The sequence below is a fragment of the Oryzias melastigma genome, linkage group LG9 (genome assembly GCF_002922805.2).
Source record: "Oryzias melastigma strain HK-1 linkage group LG9, ASM292280v2, whole genome shotgun sequence".
NCBI classification, from domain to species: domain Eukaryota; kingdom Metazoa; phylum Chordata; class Actinopteri; order Beloniformes; family Adrianichthyidae; genus Oryzias; species Oryzias melastigma.
In genome coordinates, this window is record NC_050520.1 from 2,232,810 (window position 1) to 2,256,727 (window position 23,918).

General features: G+C 38.9%; 1 protein-coding gene across 1 annotated transcript in view; it reads left to right on the forward strand.

Moving 5' to 3' along the window:
• nf2a (neurofibromin 2a (merlin)) overlaps positions 1–14,965 on the forward strand; it is a 45,813-nt gene extending 30,848 nt beyond the window's left edge. The window contains exons 11-16 of the mRNA XM_024275862.2: positions 480–602; positions 1,418–1,635; positions 4,286–4,391; positions 6,179–6,297; positions 7,587–7,746; positions 14,601–14,965. Of these exons, the coding sequence (XP_024131630.1) occupies positions 480–602; positions 1,418–1,635; positions 4,286–4,391; positions 6,179–6,297; positions 7,587–7,746; positions 14,601–14,651 (777 nt within the window). The 3' untranslated portion in view covers positions 14,652–14,965. The remainder of the gene's footprint in view (positions 1–479; positions 603–1,417; positions 1,636–4,285; positions 4,392–6,178; positions 6,298–7,586; positions 7,747–14,600) is intronic.
• The last annotated feature ends 8,953 nt before the right edge of the window (positions 14,966–23,918 follow it).

The following is a 23,918-nucleotide window of genomic DNA, read 5'->3' on the forward strand; positions in this document are numbered from 1 at the left end:
GGAACTTTGCTTTTTAGCATTACTCCATCTGTAGTCCTGAAAATGAATAGAATAAACATGAAACTGTAAAACTTTCTCCACTCAGTCATGAAATTCATATTTTTACAAACAGGAAAAAGAGGAATAATAAAATGAATTGAATTCAGTTTGGTCCAAAAATAAATGCAAACAGAACACATTTAAAATTCAATTGTCTCTGTAATCCTTAGAAATAGTTGGTCTGAGCTAAAAAAAAATATTAAGTTTTTAATCCATCTTTAAGCAAACCTTTACAAAAACATTAGTGTTTATTACATTACTTTGCACAACACTTTTTTGTTATTTGAGTATTTGCATCCCAACTAAATTAGAGCTTAAAGCTGAAAACACAAAAAATCGGTAGAAATAAACATTGTATTAAGTTTACTTGCATACAAGTTTTGGATGAAAAGAAACACGATTCAAGCTTCTTTTTATCCGTTTTTGTCGTCTTCCGCCAGGTGGAGCGTCAGCGTCTGCAGAGGGAGAAGCAGCTGCGAGAAGAAGCAGAGCGAGCGAGAGACGAGCTGGAGAGGAGGCTGGTCCAGCTGCAGGATGAAGCTCACATGGCCAACGAGGCGCTGGTACGATGCTCGGCCTTTACAGGAGTTAGCATGAAGCTCATCACAGCAAATCTTCTGCAGGTTACGTTAGACATACTTGACTTTTGATTGGATCCATCATTATTTTTCACATGAAAAATAAAAGAAATTAAAAAAAAACATAGCCAATCTGGATAATCTCTTTAATATATATATTAAAGGCATTGAAAGGAAAATTCCAACTAGATTAAATGTCGAATTATTAGAATTTTCTACTTTTTTTATTTACAATAATTGTAAGGCACACCTACAAATTAAAACTCCCCTCTGGGATTTTGATTTAACTCGTTGGGCATTGATGGGAAGCTACTTGGGAAAAAAGGATGGATTTAGTAATTGTAGATTTTGAATGGCATTAGCGTGGTAAGCTCATCAAAGCGTCATTCGTGCAGTTTTCACCAGAATATTGTGAGAAATTTAATACACGAATTATTGGCTCAAGCTAAACGATACGAACATATTCAGAATCTGGGCGTGGTTAACAAAAAAAAAAGCTCTGTTGCTAGGGAAATCCAAAAGTTTACTTTTGTTGTTTCTTCTAAAACGGACATGGACCTGTTCGTCAGCCCCAGGTGACCAAAAAAGAAAATGGTTGCTATGGAGATAGAAGCAACACAGTTTTTGAATTTTTGGAAAAAGAATGTAAAAAAATGACAGATCATTTTGTTTTCTTTTTCTATCAAACTAAAGTTTGTGAATCTTCTGTTTTAGTCCTGTGTTCCGCTTGTAGTCGTCTAAAACTTTCCTTCTCCCTTTTCCGTCGCCGTGCGTCTCCTCCTCCTGCGGCTCCCCTCCAGTTGCGCTCAGAGCAGACGGCCGACCTGCTGGCGGAAAAGGCTCAGATTGCTGAGGAGGAGGCCAAGCTGCTGGCCCAGAAAGCTGCCGAGGCCGAGACAGAGATGCAGCGCATCAAGGTGACCGCCATGCGTGGCCAGGAGGAGCGGCGGCTGATGGAGCAGAAGATGCTGGAAGCAGAGATGCTCGCGCTCACTATGGCCGAGGAGTCGGAAAGAAGGTGAAGATGAAAGTGGATTGGGCCATCTGTGCTGCAGTGAGGCATTATGTGTTTGGATCTTGGCAGTTTCTGTGGCTTTGTAGCTGCAGGAGTCCTTAGAACAGGGATGTTCTCTCATTAAACAAATGTTTGAATCTCATTCCATCACCCATTCTTCTTCAGCTGGAGTTTTTCTTTAGAGTTGAGCCAGAGTGGAGTTTCAACGCTTAAACTTGCAGAATAACTCATTTTAGGGGTTTTGATACCTGGAGGGAATACTCTCTGAATGCCTTCATATGTCTAGAAGATGTGAGAGAACAAGTCTACACTCTCCTAGTCAGACTGAAAACGGATGAATAGATTTTTGACAAACATGCTGCTGTATGCCAGTTTGAGTAACAGTTACCAGTAAATGTTAACTTCGTAGAAACATTTTATCCTAAAGACCTTTTTTATGTGTCTAACATCTGATCAGCAGGTAAAACATCTTTGGCTGAGAAACTAAAATATATTTTCAGCTGCTCTCTCCTCAAAGGCTGAAGCCCAGCGGCTCATTTGTGGAGGTTCGTTGTTAGGAGACACATCGATTGGTGGCTGGAATCCTTATTAAATCTTCACACACTGAAGTTTTATGGGGCCAAGCCAAAACTTTGGTCTTATTATATGGAGGTGAGCTTAAAGTGAACCTCATTCTAAATTAAAAATGTATGCATTACATTTGAACAAATATTGAAAACATCAATTACAAACCTGAAACTGTTACCAAATGTTTTCTTTTTATTTGTAACAGCTAGTGTTTGTTTTTTCAGTTTTAGTTTTTTGTTTCTCTCCCCCTTCGTTTTAAGTAAAACAATTACAATTTTTATTAAGAGTTTTAGTTTTCTGAAGTGATCTTAGTTTTATGAGGAGTTGGGTGGGTCTATGCCAGGGTGAGCCAGGTACGGCCCGGGGGCCATATGCGGCCCTTTTAAAATATTTAATCTGGCCTGCCAAATGGGAATAAGTTATAATGATAATGCTTATTTGCTTTATTTTCATTATAATAGTGGTGAATGTTATTCTGCATTTCTGTGGTGTTGGAATTAATTTTCTTTTTTTTATGTTTACGTGTCGGATAGTTCTTTTTTCAGATCATTCCAACACCACTTGATTGCAGCGTTTCTCTAACTTTATGTTTTTTCCGGACGTATGGAGTGATTTTTGTGCCACCATATTGCAAGAAAAAGTCACAGATTTGATACTAAAATTCTCTAAATTGCAAACAAAATGTAAAATGTTGGGAATAAAACTTTATTATTTGCAAATGACCATATTTAATATTTAATTTCAAAATCTTTTTTTTTTTTGCTTTAAAATAATGTTTGCATTTGCAAGCTTTTTGTGCTTTTAATAAATCTTTTTGCGTTTGCAGAATTTTGTTTTTGCTTTCAACAAATATGAGCAAGATGAGGCACAACTCATATTAAAACATTTGGGCTGCAAACGCAAAAATATTTTTTTACGGCAAAGAAAGTTTGCAAAAGCAAAAATGTTTTTTGAAAGAAAAAAAAAGTTTGAAAATGAAAAAATGTACTTTGAAAGTAAAACAGACTAAAAAGGCAAAACTATTTTTGGGAAGGAAAAAAAAAGTTTGTAAACACAAATATATATTTTTTTAAATAAACAAAAGTTTGTTAATGCAAAGATATTTTTTGAAAGCAAAAAAAAAGTTTGTAAACACAAACATATTTTCTTAAGCTAAAAAGTTTGCAAACGTAAAAATATTTTTGAAAGTTAAAAAAAGTTTACAAATGCCAAAATATTAGATTCTTTAAAGCAATTATTAAATCTTTTCATTGGCAAACTATGAAGTTTTATTACGATCATTTTACATTTGTTTTTAAATTTAGAAAATTTGATCTCAAAACTGTGATTTTTGCTTACATTTGCACAAGAATCACTCTATACTGAAGAACATTAAAGCGTTGGTGCAAATAAAGTCACAGTTTTTAAATAAAATTTAGTTTTAATGTAAATTAGAACATGCTTTCATCCAGATTTGATTTGATTTCTTTCTCTTTTGAGGTTTATTCCCAAAACTCCCCACACATCTGGTCCTGCTGTGGCCCTTCTGTCTAACTTCTGTCAAAATGTTTTGCCACCTCTGGTCTGTGGTGTGCACTTTAGACGTTATTGTTAGTACACTTTTAGGCCTTTTAATTTTTAAATTAACAATCTGGTTTTTCATTCAATTTAAGATAACCCTGATTTGAGCCCATACAATTACTGCTTGTCGTTTCAGTCGGTTAAACCAAAAACTGTATAAAAGCTGCGGGTAACATCCCTTCACAGCCTTTCACTTGACTGTTTATTTCACAGTCGTTTTTAAATCGCATTGGCCTCAAACCGCCTTTCAAATCGAGTCCTTTAAACGCAGAACACTTTTTAAGCTGCAGCACTCATCATGGAAATGATAAAGTCCACTCAAACGCTGAAAGCCCGTCGTTCCCACGCAGAGAGGCAAATCTGTAAAACTCTGTGGCGCATGGCTAATAGAACACTCAGCTGGACCAGTGAGTACAAATGTTCAGAGGAAGTTCAGCGATTTAAGACAGTTTAGGGCGTTTTTCTGTCCTGTAAAGAAAGCCCAGATGATGGAATTAGGATGAACTTGTTCTTGTCTGTTCTTTAGGGCTAAAGAGGCGGAGCAGCTGAAGCAGGACCTGCAGGAAGCCAGAGATTCTGAACGCAGAGCGAAGAACAAACTCCTGGAGATAACCAGCAAGGCCGTATATGTGGTAACTAACTTCAACACGCAAGCTAGCTAGTTTCTTCCCATCAGTCACAGTTCTGGATTCAATCTGTAACACAAATCAGTTTAAATTTAAATTAAAAACACATTAGAGGATAAAATCCATAACATCCATAGTGGAAAAAGGAGAAAATTTGAATCTGAATCTTATTTTTGAATCGGCTTTTTTCTTGGCGTTGTTTTCTTCGTACCCTGATAGTGAAATGTGGAGCAGCTTGATCCCACCCGAAGCTTTCTTCAAATGTTTAGAGGACAGATAAATTCAGAGAACTTGTTGAAGTTTGGCACAGACCTTCACCTGTCTTTGAATTGGCGTGGCCTTAAAGAGAAGAGCTGCTTTTTTTGAGTGGAGTTGGCACTAACGAGCAATTAATGTCCCGGCTGTGTCAGGAAGCAGTCAGGTGTTCAGCAGTTTGAGAAATGTTACAGAAATCTTGTTCAACTTTGAGAAATCTTTATAAAGTTTGCAACATTTTCCCTCAAAAGGTTGTAGAGGAACATTTCTCTCGGACAGCTGTCGCGTCACACCTGTGGAGCCTCCGTAATTGTTCTGTCATGAACTTTAGCACCTGACGCGCTCGCTGGGACCTCAAAAGGTCTCTTGCAATTTGCTGAGCGTTGCACGCTCTGACCTTGTTCTGAACCTGCTGAGATGTCCTCTCCGGGGAAGATTGAGAGCTCCTTTTATCGTTTGTAGCTTTGGAATCCGCCTCACGGTTGGATGATGGACTCAGAATTGTTTGGAGATGACCTCACAACCCTTCACAGATAGATAGAAAGCAATGATAGCTTTTTTCAGTTATTCCCTTAAATGTTTAGAAAAAAGTTCTGCTTTAGAGAAGAAGTAACCCCATCTGATCAATATTTGGGATCCTGCTAAATCATCTGTTTTCACTGAATTAGAGAACTTGTTTATCACTATATTTTTATAGTCTGAGCTGACATGAAAAACTAAAAGGAAAACTGTTCTGTATTGACAGAAACACAGCATGTAGAAAAAGACATTTAGTAATTTTGCAATAATAGAGTCTTTCTTTCAATTTCTTGATACTACAGATGGGACAATAAAACTCTATGGCTTCACTGGTTCTATCTTTCCTGCCAATAAACGTTCAGTCTCTGCAACCCTGCAATGTACGGAACCGGAGACACTTGCATAAGAACAGGCAGCGCATAAGGCCGCCCACGCAGAAGCAACAACATGTTAGGAACGCACACACGTACGCACGCACGTACGCATGCACGAGGGGAAATGAGGGAGGAAGATCAGTTTATGAAAGATTCACTGAGGTCGTGTTTGTCTGTATATTGATGAGAGATGTGAGATGGTCCTGCAAACGGATACACAGTCACTCTAAGTACCCAGTAGGTACAACTAAAGTACAATTTAAATCTCCTTTAAGTGTCAAACAGTAAATTAAAGTGTGACGTCATCTTAAACGCACAAAATGAAATCTAAATTGATCATGTGACGTTTATTATAACAGTATTCTGAACTTCCACAAAGAGTTTCTATCTCTCTCATTTGGGTTCATAAACTCAGTATTTCATTCACTTTAAGGTTGTATCATTTTAAAATGTGAAATGTTTCCAATAAATTCCAGATGTTTGTTCAAGCACTAAAATCAAACAAATTGAAGTGTTGGATTTGTAAAAGCTAAAATCAGAGTTCTTAGGTTTATATTTTTTTGTCAATTTTTCCTGTTTATCTTTGTCCTCTGATAATGTTTTCCTCACTAAATGCTCACAAGGAACACATTTTTTTCCCTCTAGCCTCCCAGCCTTCCGGCTGACAACCTTCCAGGAGAGCTGAGCTTCAGCAGAGAGAACCTCAGCTTTGACTTTAAAGACACCGACATGAAACGGCTCTCCATGGAGATCGAGAAGGAGAAGTGAGTTGGTAGCAGACCCTGTCCGTCCTCCTCTGTGTCTCGTTCTGTTTTCAGCAGAGTTTAGTGAAAATAAAAACTGACATGTTGCACTTGGATGAACGTCACTGTGGAATTCTGAACATCTGATGCAGACGTTCAGCTGAATGTGACCCTCAGCATGAACACACACTGATGCAGCAGCTGGTATTCAAGCAAAGCATCCCCACAGCTTTTAGGGTCAGACGAGAGAAAGAGGACAGAAAAGACCCAAAACGGAGGAGAAGAAATGAGCTTAACAAAATCTGAGTTTTGATGGTAAATTAGTGTTCTGTAGTCAAAGTAACTCAAACGTCAGATTTTGTAGCTGTTGGAAGACTCAAATGCAGCAGACCAGCTTTGAAGTGAAGAAATGAAGCTCTCTGACACCTATTGATGCGAATATACATCAAACTACTTCAGACACAAAATTATCTTAAATTAGAATCTACTTGAAAGCAAAGCTGGAGTCGTCCGCGTCTAATTCAGGCTGGAAGCTGCAAAGGTGCAGCTACAGATGAAGCGGAAACGAAACTTTGCTTGGTGTGGAGCTGCACGATTCCGTGTGATACGCAACTTATGAAGAGCTGTGACGCTGTGGGATCTCTCGTGGCGCCCGCTGTGCAACGCTCAGGACAGACACTTCCTAAAATGAAGCGCATTTATTTAAAAAAAAAAGTGTTTCCATTACAGTTTTGTGAAAAATGTCTATTTCGATGCGTCTCAAAAACCACCTCCTTTTTCAAAAAATGTGAGTTTTTTTCATCATGTGGTGTTCCCATTAAGAGAATTTATTATCTAAATTCCAAGTTGAGTTAATGGAAATGCAGCTACTGCCACCGTCCGATTGTAACTCCTGGTTCCCACGGCTAGTGTTACGACTCCGATGCGAGCGCCGCAGTCTTTACATAAGAAAAGAGGAAATCCCACTGCAGACGATCACGTCCGACCTCTGTGATCTGGCCTCTCTGGTGCTGCAAATTCTTTTCATGGGGTTCAAACTTTCGCCGGATGTCGGAGCTAAACCCCCACGAATAATGGGGGGATCGTTGTACTTCTTATATAAATGGCGGGTTATCTGGTGAACATACGTGAGTTTGGAGTTTGGTGAGGTCTGCGGCAGAGCCTGTGTCTGCAGCCATCCCGTAGCAATTGGGAGCTATCTGTCGTAGCTAGACAGAAGGAAGGAACCTTAATGCTGCCTTCTCTAAACCAGGCCACATCTGTGCATGTAAACCGTCCCACTAAAGGGAAGGAACCTGTCTCTGTTTCAGGGTGGAGTACATGGAGAAGAGCAAACATCTGCAGGAGCAGCTGAACGAACTGAAGACTGAGATCGAAAGTCTGAAGATGAAAGAGCGGGAGACTCCTCTGGACATCATTCACAACCAGAACACGGAGCAGGGGACCAGCAAGCACAGCAACTTCAAGAAGGTATGGCGAAAACTGGAGTCATTGTGATGCTGCTTCAGTTTAATCCAGGAAGGTACAGTCCTGAAATGTGAGGACCAGATTCAAGCAAAAACTTCACCCCCTCCACATACTTAAAAACTCAACTAAATTTGTACCTGATGAAAATGTATTTTCAAAAGCGTTAGCATGGCAAACCTGCAAAAGTGGCATTCATCTATACCTCACATATATTTCCCTGGAATATTGTAAACATTTAATACAGGAGGAGTTGTTTTCATAAGATGAAAGAAATGATATGACAATCAATATAACCATATTAGGAATAAGGGTGTGGTTAACCAAAGCTCCCCGTTGCCAAGGAAATCTAAAAATGTACTTTGGCAGATTCTTCTAAAAACTACACAGATCTGTTCGTCACCGCCAGGTGACCAAAAAATTAAATGGTTGCTATGGAGATAAACCAACAGAAGAGCTGCTATTTAAAAAAATAGTGATATATTATAAATTTGGGCATGTAGTCGCACCGACAGTGAGGTCAGGGGAAAAGGGGAACAGTGAGAACGATGCCAAAGGAAGGGCAGGGCCAGGTAATTTAATTTATGCTTTAAGTTCAAATGACCCAAAAATGTAAATATAACCAAAATATTCCAAAAGATCCTGGAAATCCCTCAGCATCCTTTACTTCGTGCCGTGTTGGTTTTTCACCATCACTCGTTCATTTGTCCCACTGAGTCCTTTTCAGTCTTCTGATGGAGCCTTCTGGGGTTTGTGAGCGATCGCTGACCTCTGAAAGCGTGCAGTGATTGTATGTTTCAAGTTCGCTTCAGGAGAAAAAACATCTGGATTTGGTAGAATGTCAAAAGACAGAAAAAAGTTATTATTTGTTGTTTTAGCATGACTGGGTTTTATTGAATCCTTGGTGTCTTGCTTTTAATCAAATTCAGATCCAGTGTTTTTGGAGGAACTGACAGATGACTCTTTCTCCTCTATTTTCAATAAATATTTAAACACCCCATTTTGCATAAAATCTTCTTTTGTGCCTCGTTTTGTGGTTTAACCTGCACAGATTTAGGAGAAAATAATTAATTCTTGGCCGCTCATTAGTCATGTAGAAGTATGGGGGCACCTCTAAAAGAAAACAGATAAAGCAGCCCTTTTTCCCACCAAAATGACCTTATAACCAGAAAGAATTCAGTATTTACTCTGGTCTTTGATAGTCCCACTACAGTCACAGTGGATCTGATAAATCTTCTAACAAGGTGGAATCTTCTAGAAATCTGCATCTCTTCTTGTCTTCTGCCTCTCTTCAGAGCTTGGATTTTTTTAATCCTTGAAAGAGCAAAAGATGTGTTCACGCAGAAATATTTCTGCTTAAGACACAGCAGGATTTTAAAATGCACGTCCTGCTCTCCCGCCTGAGCCACAGAACGTTTATCTAAAACCTTTAAAGTCTAATCTCTCAATTTTAACTGTAATCTGTTAAATGATGAACCCGAGGGAACTCGCTTTATTTAGTAAAATATGTTTTAGATTAATGCCTGAGAGTTAAATAACCTTTGAAAATGTCAAATGACTGGATAGAAAAATGACTAAATCAAAGTTGTAATATTTTTATCTGTAGTAGTAACTGGTGTTGATTTTTGTATTTTTTTTACTTAGAATTTTTTATTGAACTGAACCAAAAAAAGAAGATATTGTGTTTATTACACTTGAGTTATTAGGTTTTATATGAAACAAGTTGATTTGTTTTGAAATTGACTGAATATGAGAACTGGACTGAGCGAGTGTGATGTCGTCCATTTTTTTTTCTGGTTCAACTGAAGCCATTTGCTATTTTTTTGTGATGTGGAGCCAGATATTGTCACTAAGCAGCGATTGGTCCGAGTCGGTCTGACAAACAGAATGACTGAGTAACAGCTCAGTCTATGGGGTTTGGGCTTCCAAATACCAGCAGGTATTCTGGAGTAATATTCCTGACTTTTTATTATTCATAATTATGTTAAAAAGTTACAGTTTTAAGTTTTGAAAATTTGCATTCTGTTAGTTTTTTGGACTATTTTGGCATTTACTAAAAAAAATTTTAGCAGTCTTGGAGTTTAGCTAATATTTAAGCTACATGCTAGCTGTTTTGGCTAACCTAAGTTTTTTTTTTGTTTTAGACTAATTTGGCATTTAGCTAATATCAGCTAAATGCCAAATTAGCTATCAGCTTCAGTGTTATCAGCATCTTCAGTGACCAAAGTCAGCTTACAGCATTCACACTAGCATTATTGCATGTAATGCTGTATATATCTAGTTCATAATTATGTTAAAAAGTTACGGATTTAAAATGTTCATTTTAAAGTGTTCGGCCCTCGACCGGAGGTGCGTTTTAGATTTCGGCCCCTTGTGCGATTGAGTTTGACACTCCTGTTATAGAGTGTAGAAACACAATAAATGTTTCTTATGGCTGTTTGTCAGCATCTTTGTTTTCTTGGAGTAAAACTGCAGAAATAAAACTCTTTAGAGTTCTGTTTATCTTATTGTTGATGTTTTGTTCACAAAATACACTTCTAGGTTAACACTTTATAAATTTAAACATTTCAGTCAATAACAATAAAGGAAACATTTTCTCTCTGACCTGTTTTTGTACAAAAGCCGTGTGTATTCATATAATTTTATATTGTAAAAATTTTTTTCAATTACATTTTTGTAACGGACTAATTCATACTAAAAGCATCTGCGTTCCTAATCAAGGCATATATTTATTTGTGCCAAACAATGTTAAAAGAATAAGGAAGAATGACGTAAAACACTTTGAAGATGTTCTATTCCAAGAGCGAGGTGACCTTGTGTTTCCTCTCTTCATCTGGAGGGAAATAGAAACTCAAACTCATCTGGACTCGGCTGCATCCTCAAACCGATTCTTCATTCAGACCTATTTAGAGTTCAGGGTTGATACTGAACATCCACTTCACTCGCTCCAGCACACTGTACACTTCTCCCTGACCAAACGCTCCGATCTATTTGGAAAACTCATTCCAGCACCTAAACACAGGAGCTGCAAATCTGTCTTTTGTTGCAGAATCTCATATCTAGGAAATGTAATATTGAATATCTGGACTCTCAGAGAAGAGTTTCTGAAGTGAACTGACTGGTCCTGTCTGCCGCACAGCCAATAGAAGGTAATTACTTCATGTGACACAGCAGTCGTCCTCTCTGCTGTTATCGCTTTGAGTTTTCATTAGTTCATCGTCAGCGTTTTACCTGAAAGTACACGGATGTCCAACCCTCCCCCCTCTGCACCCTCCCTGTGATATTTACCCCACACAAACCTTCATTTTCTTTACCCTACAGCCGCTACAGAGGCAGAAAAGTTTGAAGCTCGTTTGAAGCGGTAATCTCTTTGGACGAGTCTGCGGTTAGCTGCAGAAAGGGTTAACTGAAGGGAATTAATCCAGCAGCGGCTCATTCAGACCTGGGCAGGAAAGCAATTACAGGTTCCGTCTGCAGCTGGCTTTGATCTTCTGCCGGTCTGCGTCTCTGCAGCAGAGTCTGAGCAGCGGCTTTCGACGGAGGAAACACTTTAGTCTCATCAGAGTCCATTACAAACACGACACTTCTCTGGGATTTACCCTTCGGTTGTATGATCTCCATCCAGGTCAAAAAGTCACTCGTGTTAGATTCTCCTTCTATTTTCTTATTTTATTCATTTTTATTGTTCAAATTACAACTTTATTCCACAACCAAAACAAAAAATCTGGGTATTTTTAATGTTTTTAGAGTCATAATTACACAGAAATCACAAACTCACTCTGACAGCTTTTTGTCCATATTTGTCTCGTTCTGTAGAATTATAACACATAAAAAAATCTTTAAAGCATATTTTATGAAGCACTTTTCCTATATTGGTAACAATGAGTGCTTTATAAAAACAAAAATCAAAGCAAAGTCCTTCACAAAAGAAAAAAAGGAAAATTCAGACAAATACTCAGAACACAAGTAAAAAGTACATTAAATAAAATGCATGAAAATAGAGATTAATACATACATAAATAAATAAACAAACCATAATTGAAAAGAAAGAAAGAAATAAAAAAAGATAAATAAATAAAAACAAACAAGTTTGAAAAAGTATGAATATATAAAATAATGTAAATATTAAATTAATATTTTCCTAAATTTTTAACAAAAAAATCAGATTAAAAAATATTTAGGCGTCAATATAGATTAACTTCTTTAACTTATTCTAATGTTTTCATATTTGGTGAATTAAATGTTTATAAAAATGGAAGATTTTGATCTTTTCATCCTCACAGTTTGAAAGGTTGGAGTTGTCTGACACGGTTAAATCCAGACATCATAACAAACTCTTCAGGACAGTGTGAAAAAACCAAAACGAATCCCAGACGCCGCAGCTTGAAGCCACGCACACAAACACAACATAAACACAAACACAACATAAACACAAACACAACATAAACACAAACACACAACCACCGCATTGCAACAGCTGGAGAATCACAAACCACATTCTGCTTTCACTCTGAATCTTTTCATGCAGTTCAACTTCCTGTTTGGCCACAGAGATAACACACACGCGGTCAGCCAGGGCGGCTGATGGAACGGACGGACCGTGAATTACACTAAACTCCCATAATGCTTTGCTAGACTGCATTCATTCTGTCCTGTTTTCTTCTTTCTTACTGCCAGTTTGAGCAAAGATTTCACCCCTAAAACACTCAACATTTGCACCCACTGAAAAGGAATTTTGGGGACAGTGAACGCCACCCTCGAAAAAATGATGACATCACAACGTGAGAAACCATCAAAAAGATGAATGTCTAAAGAATCTCGTCGGAAGGTCCAAACAAAGCTTAACAATTATTATAGGATGGCCAGAGGACCTATGACTTTTCACATTTTCACACAGTAAAGGATAAAAAAAACTATTGAAGGTTAACCCCTTAATGCCTGTTGTCTCAAATACGCGACAAACCAAATTAGCAATAAAATGACCTAAATGTAGCATTTACTTTAAAACAAAAACGCAAGTAAACATATTTTTTCATAGCTGGAAATAAATTCAGGGGTTAAACTACAACCACAACCAAAGTTTTGCTGACCTTTGACCTCGGGAAGCGGCTGCCATCTTGAATTTTTCCCCAAAAATCTCTTTAGAAACAGCAACTAATTTAAACTCTTCCTATGATTTTTGATCAATCATCTCTTCAAGCTGCATCCACATCAAATTTACGTCTGCCGCCTCTGATACTCCAGCAGTGGAGCAACCGCCAAAGTTTCTCTGGATTTCATTTGTTGCCACATCATGGAAAACATGGATGATGTTGAGCGAGTAGCTTGGATTAATATGTTTTGGAGATGACGAGATGCTGGAAAGCACGCCGCCGTGTCTGGGTTCACCAGATCATTCAGGGTCTCTCCCAATGCTGTGTACTTCACTCCTGACGGCCGTTTTAGGGAAAAATAAAACTGGAGGATCTTTTTACTATTGTCTTAAAGAAAATAAGAAAAACGTCATAAGCACATTACGCCTGCTACGATGACACCCACAGTACTCCCCTACCCAGGGACCAGCAGCCTAGCAACGGCACTCGCTTCGCTGTCTACTGGGCCGCTGGCTAGCGTAGCGGTCAATCCATCTCCATGGGCTCTGTGACCAGCTGGCGATCTGTCTAGGGTGTATCTCACCTCCACCCAACAGTAACTGGGACAGTCTCCGGCAACTCCGCAGCTCCAGCGAGTTAAGAAAATGCATGGAAAATCAGGATGAAAATCCTGCATTGAGCGGCCATATTGGATATATTTTTCTACTTTTTGATCGAGTCACTGAAAATGTCAAATCCCAAAGCCGAGTCTCATTTTGCTTGACGTGGCAGGTCAACCTTGGCGCGCCGCAAGACCTCAGACTCCGTCTGTACACTAAGTATTAACATTGAAACTTGACACCCCTGCTGGACCAGTCGCATCCGGTGTGAATGCACCATAATTCGTCGAACAACGTTGGGAATTCTTAGGAAAAAATGTGTATTTTGAACATCACATATTGATGATCTGTTAAGGATCCTTCAGTCACTTTTTGACGTTTTGGGCGTCCCCAACTCATACTTTTTTGGCATGCTGGCTGTTCCAATTCAATCAGAGATCCGGTCGTTTCGTCGAACATGGTTCCGGACACAGACAAGGATGGAGTTAGGGGACCGGATTAGGGTACCAGTACTGGACGCAGACCAAACCTTGGGATGCGGCCGGTACCCTAACCCTGGTCTGGTGCCGCGTCTGGAACCAGTACCGCATCTTGCGTTTGATGCTGGGTAAAGGTTAGGGTTAGGATACTGGTGTGGTCTACATCCTGGTATCGGACCGGTACCGGTTTGCGGCCTGGAGGTTGGGGAACCTTGATTTCATTGGAACAGCCGTCACGTCAAAAAACTGCGAGTTGGGGGACACCCAAACCGTCAATTAACCATGCGTCAGAGTGAGAACATGTTGGAGTGTGGCGAGCTCGAAAATGTGGTATTCCTCTGTTGCTCATATATTTTTTTTACTGGAATTTTGTGAAAAATAGAACACATGAATCCTATGTACACAATGACCATATTAGGAATGTGGGTGTGGCTAATAAACCCCCCATTGCTGAGGAAATCCAAATGTTTACTTTTGCTGATTCTTCTAAAAATGACAGACGTGTTTGTCACTCCCAGGGGACCGAAAAATTAAATGGTTGCTATGGCGATAAACCAACAGAATAGTCACCATTTTAAACAAACAAGAGGAAAGTGAGGTGGTGGGGGCGGGGCTAGACAACACCGCTCACAGCTTTGATTGTTGCCGTTTTCCTTTTACTCACAGCTCGTCTTCGTTTTCCTCCACAGCTGACACTACAGAGCACCAAGTCCAGGGTGGCCTTCTTTGAGGAACTCTAAACGACACACAACAACGCCATCGCCACGTTCCTGCAGACCACACGCCACCTTTGCTCCACTTTCATGGAAGTCCTAACAGACTGACAGCAGCAGCAGCAGTCTGCTGACTGCACCGACTCCAGGGGCTTCGTTCCCTCACAACGCCGCGCCTTCGCGCTCCAAATGTGACACTCATCAGAAGCAAAAGCGTGTGCGTTTACTGCGACAGGTAACACACACTCCCCAGGAATCATTTGACGTGATGGGATTTATTTATTAACCTCAGAAAATAGTTTGATTCTGTGAAAAAAGAGGAATAAAATATTTCTGCTTCACTGCGAGAATCCTGGTTTGGAAAACATCCCGTCGGTGTGAGGTGACCTACATTATGTGAAACTCAAAACCACTAACCCTGAACCATGCATTAAACATGGGAAATGTTTTAATGACACTAAAAACTCCTCTGCAGTTATGAACTAAAAGGTCAGTTTTTATTCGATTATCTGTGAAGGACGAAAGACTTTGACTCAACACTTTTTCTGTTGAAATTTTGGATCAAATGTGTTTTTAAGGGACCTTAAGACTGATGTTTACATCATGTGTAAATGTTACATATCTACTGTATACCAGTGTATGCAAGCACTGCACTCTTAAACAGGAGGGAAAAGCATTTATTTCTTTGACTTTTTTTATAAACGTGTTTGTTTTTTAAAACCATGTTTTTATGGAGTGATCTTTGTACCACCATATTGCAAGTAAAAGTCACAGTTTTAAGATCAAAATTTTGTAAGTTGCAAATAAAATGTAAAATGTTGGGAATAAAACTTAATCAATTGTTAATGAAAATATTGCAAACTTCTTTTTTTATGTTTTTTGCGTTTGTTTCTAGATGAGTTCTGTTTCATTTCGCTAATATTTTTTGAAAGCAAAAACAAGTTTGTAAATGCAAAAATATTTTTTGAAAGCAAAAAAGTTTGCAAAAATAAATTTTGTAAGCAAAAATAAAGTTTGCAAATGAAAAAATATATTCTGAAAGCAAAAAAGAAAGTTTTCAAATGCAAACATTTTTTTGAAAAGAAAAAAGTATATAAATGCAAAAGTATTTTCTAAAAGCAAAAAAAAAGTTTGAAAAATCACAATATTTAAGAGCAAAAAACATTTTGGAGAGCAAAAAAAAAAGTTTGCAACTACAAAAAAATATTTTTTAAGCAAAAATAAGTTTTTTGAAAGCAAACATTAAATATTTTAATTTGCATTTGACATTTTGTGTGAAATTTAGAACATTTTGATCCCAAAACTGACTTCAGCTTTCAACATGGTGGCACAAAGATCACTCCATATATTTGGAGTAGACGCCAGTTTATTTGGGGATTTTATAATGTGAAAATGTGTATTTTTTTCTCAGCATTTAACAATCAGTATTGAAATGAAACTCTGGTTGTAAAAACATGAAACATTCACTCCATTGACACTTTCACGAGTGTAACAGGAACTTCCTTTCAAAATTAAAGAACTTCCCGGTTTGATTTGTGTTTGTTTTGTTGTTCGTTTCCACAAAGATCTTTGTGTTATTGTGGCTCAGGATCGCAGCTTTGATGCGGCGCCTCCTTCGCCCGCCCCAAACAGAAACCCAATTACACCTTTGAATGAGTGGAGTGTTGCATAAGCCCCCTCCATCTCCTGGAACATCACACGCTCTGCCTGCTGGAGTGACGAGATATTCAAGTGTTTGTGTGTCTGTGCACTCGCCCCTTGGATCTGCACACCTGAGGGTCACCGCAGACATGGCGCCTCCTGCAGCCACGTCTTCTCAGGCCGCCCTCGCTCAGTTTGTCAGTGATGTGTCGGCGAGGAGGCTTCAGGTTAGAGACACGGGGGGGTGGCGTGCTGCAGGGTGACGGGCTACGACAGCTTTCCTTTCACCCCGTCAGCGCTGTCCTCAGAGGGAGGAGACGGGAAGAAGCGCGTCTTCTGTCATCCATCCGCTCTCAGGAGGACAGCTGACGTCAAGCCTGCATGTGATGTTGGGAATCCACAAACACTCATATTGCTGCAGATGAAAAATGTCGACGAGCGTCAGTCTATGGACCTAAATACTGTCCAAACATCTTTACAAAAACACAAAAAACCTTGGTGATGGATGGAGGTAATTTTACTTGGGAAGTATAAAGACAAATACTAATATTTTTACTTACAATGTTGACATCAGCTGATGTACAATTTTAATTTTCTTTAGAAGGTAATTTAGTGTTTTTTAAACTTTTTTCGTGGCCTGATTTCATTCGCGGCGGTGTATTTCTCTCCAGAAACGACAACTTTAGACTGTTTCAGTAGGAAACAACATAATCCCCCAAAATCCACTGGAGAATCTCATCCTTACTCCAAGAACATTTTAGAAAAACAGAAAATGCTGCAGGAGCTTAAACCCAAAGTGTTTTATCATCTGGACTGAGATGGAGTTTCCGTTTATTAAACTAAACACAATCGTTGTGTTCTTCATCGTCCTTCAGGAGCTGTCAGAACTCGGTTTCTAATTGTTTTGATGGATAAAGAGCTCCTTCTGTTGCTCATCTCCACCTTGTCTGGCTCTGAAAGCTTCCAGTGTGAAATAAAAGAAAGACAGAAAACTGTCTTGGTTCTGCCTTTCTCCACACTAACAGGATTTCACTAATTCTGCTGTGAGTCATCATCTCTGAATACCTGAAAAAAAGGATAAATGCTTTGACCAGAAAAGCCTTTCATGGTGGAGGATGTCACGAAACCACAAGCATTAGAGAGCTCTAAAAATAGCAGGTTGTGCAGCCGTTAACATGCTGGATGCAGCAATGCAGAGGAAATACCTCGAAAAAACCTCAACCAGTTTTAAATCATGTCAGAAATGGGCTGGTATTGGTGGACAGTAAGTCAGAAGAGCCCCAAACACCGACTCTCAAGTCAAAGACCTCACCAGCAACTATAAAAAGAACTTATATCTTGGACTCTGAGGAGAATAATATCAGACAAAAGAATATTTCAACCGGTTTCCAGGAGATCCCATCTCATCTATGAAAACACAGAAGGACAGAACCCCCAGAGACCAACATGGACCCACACAGAACACCTCATGACCCTCTTATCTCTGTTGGTATGGAAACGTGGAGCACAACATCCACAACACCCAGGATTTAGTCAGCTCCTAGAGATGGACCCAGAAGATACGTTGATCTTCCCTTTTTGCTTGTATCCTGAAGGGTTTCTTATGCTAAATCACAGGGGGCAAACTCCAGGCCTCGAGGGCTGGTGTCCTACCTGCCTACCTGAAGCTGCAGCTCCTTGTTGACCAGGGGTCTGAAACCTTTAATGCTAAAAGAGCCATTTGGTTCAGTTTCTACTGACCAAAACCCAGTGAGGGAAAAAAAAATCCTACTTCTAGTTTAGAAAAGTACACATTAGTTTTGGTTTTGTTGACATAAGACGGGTCGGCAAAATTTATCAGTAAAAGAGACTTTTGGGCTTGTTTTCTACTGATCTTTGTTTTTAAGGCTAATTTGGCATTAGCTAATATTTTAGCTGGCTTTCAGCTTCAGCGTTTTCAGCTATAAGCTTTGAGCTATCAGCTTCACCGTTTTCAGCTATTAGCTTCAGTGATTTCAGCTATCAACTTTAGCATTTTCAGCCATCAGCTTCAGCGTTTTCAGCTATTAGCCTCAATGGTTTCAGCGATCAACTTCAGCGTTTTCAGCTATTAGCTTCAGTGATTTCATCTTAATTTCAGATTAAATTCCAATCTAGTTTTTGTCACTTTCTTCCTCATCAACAAACATGCTAGGACTTCCTCACAATTCCCAGCACAGAAACCTCAAAAATGCTGATGGAACAAGACCCCACCCCTGGCCTGAACTTCAGCTTTTTCACCCATCAGCTTCAGCGTTTTCAGGCATTAGCTTCATTGATTTCAGCTATCAACTTCAGCATTTTCAGCTGTTGGCGTCAGTGATTTCAGCTATAATTTCAGACTAAATTCCAATCAAGTTTTTGTCACTTTCTTCCTCATCAACAAGACCCGACCCGGCCTGAAAGAACCAAACTGACACCAGAACACATGTATGATGTGCTGGACATCTGCCTGAAGATCTCCTCCAGGCAGGAACACGTTTGCTCCGAGAGATCACCAGTGTCCCCCTCAGCTACCAAACTGTATGTGGAAGGAGGGAAAACAGACCGTTCTGACATCCTTCTGTGGATCTGAACACAAACTCGTTCAGATATGACGCAACGGGTTGACATCAAACCCAGAAGGTGGAGGAAGTCCCTCATCAGTGTAGAGGACACAAACATCTTGGGGCGTCTGCTCTGTGAACATGAGGCAGGAATCTGAGGTGTACAGGAAACTGATCCAGACACAATCTCATGTTTGAAGGAGAAATCAGAACATTTCAAAACCGAGCTGACCCAAAAACTCACAAGGAGCCAACAGAGAAAACACTATGATAAAATGACAGTTTAAAACAAATAAAAATGCATAAGTACATAAATACATATTGGTTTAACACAACATACCAAAGTGACTCCAACCTGGACGTCTTCTAAAAAGGAGAACTGAGGTACCCATGTGTTTCATCAGGTTCTAAATAGAACTTCAGTTGGAACAAAACTACCTGAACATCACTTCAATGCGATGAAGACCTATGACCCTTCCTCCCTGAGAAAGAAGGAGTTTCCTGCTCAGAAGAATCATTTTGGAATCCATCATCCTGGCAGGTGAACGATGAGCTCCAGATGGATGTTCAGCTGCTATTCCTGCTAATTAACACACTTCCTGTAGAACTTCACCGTTCAGCTGTGCAGATGCAGTTTTATTTTAGACACAATGAAGGAAACATGGAAAACATCCGGTATGTAACAGTGTTTAAGAATTTTTGGTGACTGGATCAAGGAATCATCAGAACAATCGGTTTAGACTTGACAGCACAAGAGATGAGGACAAATTCCAGAGTCTGGGCCTTTGTGGAGGTCCAAGAACCACAACTGGGAATGGGTCAAACAAAGAGAGTTGTATCTTAGGTTTGTTGGTGACTCTAATCATCCTCATCATCATCATCATCTTTATTTATAAAGCGCTTTAACACAATTTTAAAATTGAAACAAAGCGCTGAACATTAAAAACTAAAAAGCGTAATAAAACAAATGTAATAAAATAAGTGAATAAAGATAAAAACAACATAATAAAAGGTAAGAACATGATAATGCCTCGTTTCCACCGACTGAACTGGACCGTATGGTATTTTGAGCATTTCTATAATAAAATGGTACAGAATCAGACCATTTCTGGTCCCCCGTTGGTTAAAGGTCCATAGAAAAATGGAACGGACCAGTGAAGGCGGAGCTATTGTCATCACACGATGAAATCCATTGATTGGTGGAAAGGTATAACGGCAACAGCAACCGTCCAATCAGAGCTTTTCTCGACTCGAGATCCAAGCTGAAAGTTTTGTCCTCTTTTCGGTTGTATTCGTCTTCGCCTCCCACGACACCAAGCTGACAAGCAGCGATGACGGCGTTACGAAATCAGACGACAGCTGGGAGGTCACAGGTAAGTGGTGATTCCGGCCGGCAGCGACTCTGAATGTGTAAATGTTTTTGGACGGAAAAGCAGGCCATTCCGATAGCTGCCTTACTGTTACCATCTAAATTAAAAAATAAAATAAAATAAATTTAGAGAAAAAAATATCAGTCGGTGGTATTAGATCTTGAAGATTCTGCCAATGCCTCACTATTGGGCAGCGGCTGTTGTATTTGTGACCATAGAATGACAGCACACATTTACTGACTTTGATTAGTTGGTTTGTAATCGGACTAATATTCAGAAAACTGCGTTAGATCTACAGTACTAGCGTATTTGATGAAGTAGAATCTGGTACAGCCCAAACTTTAAGGAGACGTGAGCAGGATTTGTAGAAGAACCTCATTGTTTTCTTTAATGAGTTTTCTTACAGGTTGTTCTTTTTGGGGGAAAAAGTTTTTTAAAAAGTTGGCTTTGTCAAAAAAAAAAAAGTCTCCTCACAATCAGAAGAGAGTGACAGACAGGTAGTTTGAGTTTCATCACTCAGACTCCGTCCTTTTAGGTGGAGCTCATCAGAGGTAAGTACTCTCTGCAGGGTGATTGGAGCTTCATACCTTCCCGGAGGAGTGGAGGGGGCACCGAGACTGCCGCTGATATCACTGGCTCTCCTCGTTGCTGCTCCGTTACCTCCGTTGATGTCTCCTTCCGTTCTGGTAACGAGACTCCTCTTCAGAGAGTCCAAACTCACACAGCCAGCAGGAGTCAAATCCGTGCAAACAGTCGGACATCTCTGTTCCAGTGAAAATAGACACAGACTCCCTGAACTGGACAGAAGGCAAAAACTCAACCACTTAGTCGGGATCCTGCTGGGTAATGTGGTTTAGGAAGGAACCTTTGAAGTGAATCAAGCGGTGACAGTTTGACAGTTTTTTTTTTTTTATCTGCAGCTGCCTCAAAAGCATCTGCATTGTTTCTACAAGATCAGAGAAATAATTTAAAGGGATGTCTGTATTTACCTCTCCTCCTGACGGCTGTGTGCTGTATATCAGGGATCCCTAAACCTTTGTGAGGCCGGGGTCGGTTTGTATGCTTACAGAAACCGTGTAACAACCACAACTTAAATGTAAGTTGTAAGTTTTTTTAACTTCCTCCCACCCCTTTTTGAAAACTATATCATGTGTGTACTTGTTCTTTTGGTTACTCTTTTGTTTCCTGTTTGACTGTTTTTATTGTTTTTAATAGTGTTCAAAATAAACTAAGACTGAAAAAAATGTAAAGATTTACCGTTTTCCAGATAGCCACACATAACCAAATATTAAATAATTATTTTCTGAAATCTGCATAGAAAAAAAATACAAAAACATTTTAAAAACTAGATTTACCTGTAATAATGCTAGTGTGAATCCTATTAGCTAATGCAACCGCTGAAGATGCTAGTCCTGATAGCTGAAGATGCTTAAACTAAAACTAAAAACGCTAAAGCTAATAGCTGAAAATGCTGAAGTTGATAGCTTTAATAGCTGAAGCTCATAGCTGAAAACACTGAAGCTGATAGCTTGCTAATATATTAGCTAAATAACAAATTAGCCTAAAAAACTCGAAAAAAAATCTAAATTAGCAAAAAGAGCAAGCATGTAGTTAAAATATTAGCTAAACTCCAAATTAGCCTAAAAAAATGAAAAAAATAAAACCTAAATTAGCCAAAACTCTGGAGCCCCTGACCTGACATGGGTTAAAAAAAAATTATTTCGTTCCCACAAGTTTGTTTCCACGGATTATTAACTTGTTCCCACGATATAATTAAAGCGTTCGAACGAAATAATTAATTCGTTCGAACTAGATCTTTGAAATAAAGACAATAATAAAAAGGGACTCTTTTTCCGGACGGACCGGAAAGTGTTACCGGAAGTGGAACGGGCTCTTGAAAAAGTCTAAGGAGTGTGCCACAGGGCTATTTTTAATGAAGAAAGTGTATTTATAACTAAAAAAAACGTTTTATTTTATCTTTTAACAATAATCTGGAATAGGTATTGTCATGTAACCAAAAGAATTATTGGTTTAAAAAGCAAACAATTTTGACAATTTTATATGAATTATATATCAATGTATTTCCTCTCGTGATGATGGGAGCCAAAAACCATTGAAAAGAAAACCGCCCAACAAATTCATTCATTCATTCAGCAAAATCAGACTTGTCTTGTTTTGTTGAATGAATGAATTGATTAAAGCATTTTATTAAAAAAAAAAGAAACTTTTTTTTTATTTTTCAAAATATTCATAACTAAAACACGTTTACAGCATTCACAAATCTAACTAGTCAGACACAGTTGTGAGAGAAAAAATATTTAATCATTAAAAGAACTTTTAACAAAATCAGACATTTGGTAATGTACTAAAATACTGTTTATTTTATTGGAATAAAAACCATTTCTTCCCCAACTATTCAAGTTGTTTGTGGTTTGTTTCTGCTCAGTTCAGTCCCTTAGCTTCTGGGGTGGTTGAACAATTTCTCTATTCCGTTTTTAAAGCTGGCCAGACAATGAAACATATCAAATGGTTTAGCGTTGAAAATCAGTTTTTAAAATAAAAGCATCAAAAATTGTGAAAATGTTGGAATCAGTCTGTGAAATTAACTGGAGACCAAAATGTTGAAAAAGGAAGAAAGCGTGTGAAAAAATGTGATCTTAAGACTGGAGATAAGAGGTAAAGAAGGTTTGGTTTCTTCCAGAAAACTACCTAAAATGTCAATCTTGGAAATAGTGTTTAATTCGTCTTCCTCTTGTCTGATGTTTCTGTTTCTCTTCTTTCTTCTGGCCGTCCTCTGGCTTGCGCGCCAGGGTTTTGAATTTGAGAGGCAGGGCAAGAATCGCCCAATCTGTGGGGATTTGAGGCGTTTGACGATTAGAGGTCATTTACATGTCCCAATGAGCTCTGGGTATGCAAATATCCCAGGCGTAACTTTATTCTGGTCTCTGGATGTGTTTTTCCTTATTGCTGAATTAAAAAAGGTGTGTTTCTACCAAACACAGTTTGGACACCTATATATGTATGAATCCTATATGTGGCAAAAATAAAACACTTCCCAAAACTACATAAATACAGAAAATCAATTTTCCAAGCTTTGATGGTTACACCTGAGTATTTCGTTGATTTTTAGCTGTACATGCTGTTAAAGTGATGCAGAAAGTTTGACTCAAAGCAACATTTTAAATACAAATGCTAATTAGTCATTACAAATCAAAGTAAGAGTGTATGGTAGTTCAGTAAATAAATAGTATTATAGTAGACAAGTGGGCAGTACTGTTTCATCAGTATTCTGCCCAAAGATACTGTAGCACGTGACTGGACAGGGGGAACTTGAAACTTCTGATGGTTCAGATGAGGGGGTTCCAAACTCCTGAAACTGTCTCCCTGTGTGAGTGGAGGGGGGAGGGGGAACATTCTAATCCAAAGGCTGAACTGCGTTTTTGACTGCGTCCAAACAAATGCTCATATCTTCAAAACTATTCCATGTATCGAAACAGTTGAACCCTTGAAACAACCAAAAGGCTTGGGGCTAAAATGTGTGAAAGTTTCAGGTCTCTAGGTTCACGTGCGGTCTCACAATCGCAATCTAAAAACAGGCAACAGGGAACAAAGCGTTTGCCTCATGGACAATGATAAAGCATACGGGATCAGGGTGGATTTGTCTAAAACTTGGGGCTCTTGTGAAAAAACTGTTCACCTCATGACTTTTTATGTGATAT